Source organism: Myotis brandtii, unplaced genomic scaffold (genome assembly GCF_000412655.1).
Source record: "Myotis brandtii unplaced genomic scaffold, ASM41265v1 scaffold420, whole genome shotgun sequence".
Lineage (NCBI taxonomy): Eukaryota > Metazoa > Chordata > Mammalia > Chiroptera > Vespertilionidae > Myotis > Myotis brandtii.
In genome coordinates this window covers 1,339,103-1,346,970 of record NW_005366109.1, presented here as the reverse complement: position 1 = coordinate 1,346,970, position 7,868 = coordinate 1,339,103, and the positions used below count along the sequence as shown (strand labels likewise).

General features: G+C 37.3%; 1 protein-coding gene across 3 annotated transcripts in view; it reads left to right on the top strand.

Annotated features, from left to right (window-relative positions):
* The window catches only part of BTBD9 (BTB (POZ) domain containing 9), a 433,633-nt gene that overhangs the window by 320,082 nt on the left and 105,683 nt on the right, over positions 1-7,868 (top strand). For all 3 annotated transcript variants that reach the window (XM_014545711.1, XM_014545709.1, XM_014545712.1), the window contains exon 8: positions 6,834-7,023. In XM_014545711.1, coding sequence (XP_014401197.1) covers positions 6,834-7,023 — 190 coding nt within the window. The remainder of the gene's footprint in view (positions 1-6,833; positions 7,024-7,868) is intronic.

Here is a 7,868-nt window from a genome sequence, read left to right as displayed (position 1 = left end):
TTGCAGCTGAGAGGCTGGCAAGTGAGGCGGCGAACATTGGAGTCTGCAGCAAGCAAGCCTCCCTGCTCGCTTCAGTGCCTGGCTGCCGGCCACCATCTTGGCTGAGAGTTAATTTGCATATACTCACTGATTAGCCAATGAAAAGGGTAGCGGTCGTACGCCAATTACCATGTTTCTCTTTTATTAGTGTAGATATATCTGGTACAGGTGGCCCTCAGGTTATATCCTAGTGAAGTAATACTACCTTTTAAAAAATTTATTACTCCTGGTTTAAATTTACTGGCAAGCTCTTGGCTACCCCAGTGCTCCGTAAGAAGGAAGAACGGTGAAATTGTTTTCAGGTCACTTTTTCTGCAGTGCCCCACTGTCTGAGTCATCCCAATACCCATAGACCTGCAAAACATATGCACTTTTGTTGACATGTAACTTTTGCATTCAGAAGCAGCAAATTAAATTTATCTGAGCAGAATTGCTATGTGCACAGAGGTGGGTAAGTAATTTCTGCCCAGGCAGTTTCCCTTTGCCTTTTGCTCAGAGCACAGGCTATTGTAATAGGTGTGTAACTGAAGGATGGCAGAGAGAGGCAAGCCAGAGAGACAGACACAAGATGCTGGATTTGGGCAGTATGGTTTTGTAAACAAAGTGACACAAATTAGGGCAAAAATTTCAGTGGGACAAGGGAGGAAACAAGAAGACTGGAAATGCTGTATAAAGCTGAGTCCATCCAGATGGTGTTTTTAATAAATTTATCAGACACATATGAAGTACGGTAATGAACATTCAAATGGGGAGTGGCCCGGCCCCTATGGGAGGAAAATCAGTATGACACCTTCTGTGCCTTGCAGTCAGTTAGAATCACTCTCTAATTTTTCTCAGTAAAGGAGTCACAGAACTTATTCAGACCATTGAGTAATTATTAGGCAGTCCAACTAGGCAGGCTGAGGTTTGTGTTTCCAGAAAGAAAAATTAATAACAGAATTATTTACTGCTGAAATGGAGGGAGTGGCCTATGTATGCCAGTAAACCCAGCAGTGACATTTATCTTCTGTGAGAACTCCCTTAGTGTGACTAAAGGAGATAGCTCTCCTTCAGGCATAAGAGAGCTTTTTAAGTTCATTAAAAACCATATTGTTGCATACATTCCTTCGCTCCTTCTTGAAATCCCCAAAATGATTTCTTCCTCAGAAAATAGTTTAGTCTACCATGAGTGTCCACACTTTCTGTCTGTGGGCTAAACTGTTAGGGGAAAAGTGGAGAGAGCGGGTGGGTATGTAATGCTTAGATAGCAGCTCTTCTGCAGTGGGCATATTTGTTTTCGTTCTAATGTTTAGGTCAAGACCCAAAGATTGATTATACTTTACTTTTCTAAGAAAACTTTCACTGAGAAAGCAATTTTTTTCTGCTTTATTCAGTAGCTCTTTGATTTTTTTATCTTTTGGTAAGGAACTATGTTAAGTAAGGTTAAGTGCCATAACCTACATAGTCATCTCGTTTTCCAGCTCTGGTTAATTCATTCAGCAAATATTTAATACTTACTCTATGGTAGGCACTATTTTTTGGCAGTTAGGAGCACAGCAGTGAAAAAAAGAAATAAAAGTTTCTGCCTTTATGAAACTCACATTCTAAATCTCTGATTGTCAGGTTAGTGTTAGATACTGATTTGGTTATTAAGAATTGGTTGGTACAGCACTAGACTGATAGTTTCATCCTGATTATTTACAGAAGGTCCCTATCCATTTGGGTTTGTGCACAAGTCCCTGCCCTTCTCTCCCTTCCACTTGTTGGCATCATTGGTCATTTTACTGTTAATTTGACTCATTATCTAAAAATAGGCATGAAAATAAGAAAAGTGGTAATCTTTTTATTTTGTATTTTATGAAGTAGATGTAGTTGCTTATCAGGTTGTTAGCAGAGTTCTAGCAAAAGCTGTTTCTTGAAAGGAAATTTTGGTTTTAGGGTAGATTTCACTGATAAAGTCCACCTCTACATGTATATGTTGAGGTGTGTATGTGTTGGCCACCCTTTGTAGATCCAGATTTTGATTAATAAACATTAATGAATAATTATGTCAGAATCATAGTAGAGACCATGGTATGTTATTCTCCAGCGTATACATATAGGATTCCTTGTTAAGAAGGCAAAATTGTTTAATTTAGCATATATGTTAGACCACCTCAAGATTCCAGAGGGTCAGAGGGTGATATTAGTACATTATTTTTGCTTAAAGAAAATGTTAGAGATGAAAAGAATCTTCTTTAATAAACCCATTTATAAATGTGTCTATATAAAAGGAGTTCCCAGTGCTTACCCTAGACTTGTTTCCTAAAGACTTAGAAACTGTTATTAGGAATGACTTTGTGATAGTCCCTGATGCTGCTGTACTAATTGACCACTAGTTGAAATCAGATTATCTAAGAATAAAATTGTGGAGCAGTAACTAGGGTAGATGGAAATTAACAAATTCAGGAAGCGTCCACAAAGACAACTGGTAAGACCCAGGGGTGCTAAAGAGCGTATCAGCGTTCACAGTCCTCATAAAAGGTTTTATCCTTTCAGAGGCTCGCCAGCTTTCTAGTTTTCATGAAGACAGTGTTAAAATGTGTGAAACTGTTAAAAAATATTCCGTATGTGGAACAGAACATAGGAACGTATGTGTAAAGTTTGGAGACACGGAACACTCTCATGCCCACCACCCAGCTTTAGAAATGAAACACTGATAAACCTTTAAAGCTTTGGTGTGTCCCTCCCCTATTCGCTTCCCCACTGTCTTATCCAGAGGGTAACTATTCCTCTGCATTTCCTAGCTTTTCTTTCTAAGGTCACCATATAGGTTTATATTACTAAACAGTAGAAATGGAAACAAACTCTCTGTGTTTTTCTGACTTGCTGTTCTTAAACCAGCTTTCTATGTGAGATTGAGCTTTGTTGATACACGTAGCTCTAGTTCATTTATTTTTAGTGCCGCGCAGTTTTTGTTTAGTAGTGAGCTTTAATAATTCAGTGGACAGGTTAGGCACACCTAAAGAGAATTATTGAACACAAATAATAATTTTAAGAAATTATCCAGAATGCTTCAAAAAAGAGGAAAAATTGAAAGGAAGATTAAAAAGCATGGAGGATGGAATGAAAAGTTCCAACAGAGGTCTAATGGGAATGCCAGAAGAAGAAGAAAACAGAAAATAAGGAGGAATCAATACCCAAATAATGGCCAAAATTTCCCAAAGTCAATAAAGCCATAAATGTTCATATTCATTCCTGAGCAGGATAAATTTAATTTACATCTAGGTGCAACATAGTAAAATCGCAAAACACCAAAATCAAAGAGAAAGCCTTAATATTAACTGTAGAGAAAAAAACAAGTATAACAGAGGGATAGCACACTTGGGCGGACATAACAGTAGAAGCCAGAAAAATGGAATAATATCTTCAAAGGGCTGAGAAAAAACAGCTTTTAACATAGAGTTTTATACCCAATTAACCTATTTTTCAAGAGTGGTGGCAAAATGCACTTTTGAACAAAGACTGCTGAATACTAATGACTGTGTCTTAGAAGGAAATTGAGCCAAGAAGAAAGGACTAGATAAAAAAGTAACGGCAAACATATTGGTGAATGTGAATAAGTAAGTTTTGACTGTGCGAAACGATAATAATGACTACTGATGTTCAGAATACAAAGCAAGGTGGAACTAAAATGTTACATAACACCGACAAATAAGCCATAAGGCAAGTGGTGTGTATTAAAACTAAGGGAAAGGGCATATGTGATTTTTCATTTTAGGCATTGTTAAGTGTGGTGTGCATATCTAAAATTTAGTAAAGAGTAGAAATATATAACGTTCAAATCAATAGATAGCGGTGAGGGAAGTAAGGAAAACTGTCAATCCATTAGTAAACAGCAACAGAGTGGACAGAGAGGTTAGGGAAACAGCAAAGAAAAAACTTACAATTAGAAAGTAAAGTCAATCCAAAGATATGAGTAATAACAATTAATGTAAGTCATATAAATCTGCCAGTTATAAAAATACTGACTTTAGAAAATTCTAGTTATATGTTATTTATAAGAGGCCAGAAAAAAATATAAAGTAGAGTAATATTAAGGAAATAGTAGCCAAATAAAGATGCTGTAGCACAAATCATAAAGGAAAATATTAAGTATTTCAATTCAGTGCATTAACCAACAAAGAAATAGCATTCTGCAAATCAGTTAGAAAGACAATAGACAAATAGACAAAAAGATAAAGATAATTTACAGAAGAGAGGTGGAGAATGATTCCAGAGGGGAAAGAAAGAGAACAGTGTTTTTCTAACAAAAACTAAAACCACATTGAGATGTCCTGTCACACTTATCTATCTAACATTACCAAGAGACGGTGAGGAGGAGCATGAGTTGAGAGTATAAATTCTTACAACCACTTACGTGAGTAATTTGGCAGGTGGAAGGTCAACTCATAGCCTTGAGTGTAATTCCACTTCTGAGAGTATGTATATCTTATGGATTCCTTGAAGAAACACCCATGAACGGAAGAAAACACTTTTGTTTGTAATCACAAAGACAAGAATGGTCATCTAAATGCCTCTCAGCAAGAGACTAAATATATAAATGCTTGTATCTTTACACATTGAAATGTTTTATATACTTTACAGGAATGAACTAGATTTATCTATCTATTGAATGTTCCTTCATCCTAGTTCAGTGTTTGTGGTTAATGTTAATATTGTTAACAAACATTCCCTTTCTTCTACGGGGCACACAGCAGGGTTGCACTTTCCCACCTCCTTGAACTTAGGTAAGGCCCTGTGACTTGCCAAGTCAACCAAATGTGAGCCAAGTGATGTGTTACTTTGGGGGAAGAGTTTTAAGAGCCAGTACCCAGCTCTCTCTCTTCTCACTGCTACTGTGATGGAGGAAGCACATATTAAAACAAAGCCTCTGTCACCGGGTCCCTGAATGATACAGTGAGCACAGCCACTGGGCTGATTGTCACTGAATACATAGGGTGAGCAAAGAATAAACGTGTGCTATGTGAACCGCTATGAGAGTTGGGGCTGTTACTGCCCCCAGAGTATTAGGTTATGTCTCAGCTCAATTTACTGTGCATCTTGTGTCCCTTCCTTAAGTTCTGTCTTCCAAATCACAGAATACTTCCTCTTTTCCATGAGACACGGTACCAGAACATCACCTCTAAATATAGCGCTTCATCTGTCTTTTTTCAAAGTCAGGGGAGCTTCTCTCTAAGCCCCTTCTCTGTCAGAAAACTGTCCTTGCAGGTTATTTCACCAGTGTTTTTGCTTTGGAGTTAAGCTTCATAGCAAGAGATTCATCACCAGAAAATCCATTCTCTCTCCCTTCGCCTCCCCTCCCTTCCTTCTTTATCTGTGGATGGCTGTCCTCATCTGCCAAGAGCAGAGTCATTAGGGAAGGTTTGTGAGATGAGGGCTCAAGTACAGGCATGCCCAACTTTGGGAAATAAGTACATTCCATAAAGATACATGTAACACTGTTTACTTGGCATCATTGTAAAGTTAGAAATGTTTTGGCACAGTGGTAGTACTGCTCACCCTCTTTTCAGAGTATAATATTATACCGAAAAGTACAGTATATATCTGATGAGAAATTATCTTTTTTTCCAATCTATTTTCAAATTATGTAAAGTAAGTTACAAATCTTGAATGTACGTAGCTAAGGTTAATTGTAGATTTGGATTAAATAACTTAAATGGCTGAAGGGGGGGGAACCCTCTCCTTTTATCATTCTCTTCTTAGTGTTTAGAAAATCTACATTGATTTTGAACAGCTATTATTTTGTGGAAGCCCTTAATTTTTATAAATGAACAGGTTGATATGGCTTGGAAGTATAGAGGGAAACTCAGAATTAAAACAGAGCTAGTGTTTCAAAATACAGCAGTTTGTGAACAAAGAGAAAAGCATGTGTATTAAAATGCATGGAATAGTAAACAAACAAAAGAGGGAAATAAATCTTGGCTGAGGGCAATGTATATTCTGAACAAGGATTGGTGCCATGTCCTGGACATTTTTCTTATTTATGAATTTTAAAATGGTAATATAGGTATATATACATACATATATAATCTTTCTTCAAATAAATTTCTTAAATGTAATAAATAAGTGCAGTTTAGAGAATACAAGTCCCATGTGCCTACCACCTAGCTAAAGAATAGAACAAGACCAGTACTTTTGGAACCCCTCCAAAATTTCATTCTGGAAATGAAGTCAATTAATGTTTGGACCCCATTGGTGGGGGTCCCTCCAAGATTTCATCTCTCTTTTCCTGGACAAATTATCCTCAAATTTGTATAATAATTCCCTGGACTTCATTTTTAGTTTTACATGTATGTATATATCCCTAAACAAAGTATATTTTTAGTTTTGCCTTTTTTAAAACTTTGTATAAATGAACTCATACTCTGTGTTTTTCTGTCTTGCTTTTTTTAACTTAACATTGTATTTTTTATTCATCTACTTGCATATAGCTATGGTTCATTAATCTCAATTACTGTGTAGCTTCCCACTGTAGTATTATTTTGCAATGTGTTAGTTCATTTTATATTTTATCGGGTATTATGTTTCTTTTCCATAAAATTATGTAAGGTTAATTGTTATATGTAGTTTGGTTTGTTCCAACCTTAGGTACAACTGTGGGTTTTTTTAAGCTATTTGACATGGAAAGTGTGTTCATATCCTGAGATAATCAAGATGTTCTAATTTACCTTTAGTCAATGATTTGAGTTAGATATTAATTTTTTTCACAACACACTATCGAGATGTATTTGGCTTCTCTTGTCTTGATGCTGAATCTTGTGTTGGCTTCACAGTTCCCAGGGAGAACGTCGCAACGATTGCTGATTGTGCCAGTGTGATTGAAGGAGTCAGTCGGAGCCGAAACGCCTTGCTGAATGGGGACACCAAGAATTATGATTGGGATTCTGGCTACACATGCCATCAGCTAGGAAGTGGGGCCATTGTGGTTCAGCTGGCACAGCCATACATGATTGGGTCAATACGGTAAGAAGACTACTTCTCACTCATTACTTTTCAAATGGAAGACACGTACAAATTATAGTTTAGTACAATGATGTGCCAGCAACTTCAGTGAAGACACTCTTCTGTTCTTTGCTGTAGATAGGGAGGGAGGGGCAGAAAGGGGCACAGAGATACAGTGCTTGTTGGATTCTCGGGGGAAGGGGAGATGCAACAAGAGTTAGACTTCTGGGGAAACCAGAGCAGAGGCTTCTCCCTGGTTCGTATTGGTTAGCGACTTGCAGGATAATGTCAACACAAGTTACACAGAATCAAAAATCATTTGAAGCTTTAATAAATGACTTTGCATAGGGAGCAGACAGAACTGTATATAAGACCTGCTTCTAAAAGTCTTTGTAATGATCTTTGTGTCTGGATTTTAGTTGTTGTTTTCATTTTGCTTTAAGAAAGGAACTTTAACCCAATATTGTTTGATTTATAGGATCATATAATTTTGTTGTTGTTGTTAATCCATTGAATTTTAGAGAGAGGGGAAGGGAGGGGAAGAGACAGAGAGAGAGAAACATTGATGTAAGAGAGACACATCAATTGGTTGCCTCCCGCATGCACTCTGACCAGGGCTGGGGATCAAGCCTGCAACCGAGGTACGTGCTCTTCACCAGACTCGAACCCGAGACCTTTCAGTCCACAGGCTGACATTTAACCACTGAGCAAAACTGGCTAGGGATTGGTGACATCCCCTAGACTCTAGGGCCTAGAGAATATACTTTTAGTTCAAGAGAATCATCTGGGTCTTAAATAGGCTACCTATTTCTTTTTAATGTTTTAAGATTGACTCTCAAAGAATAATGGTAAATTATATATATATA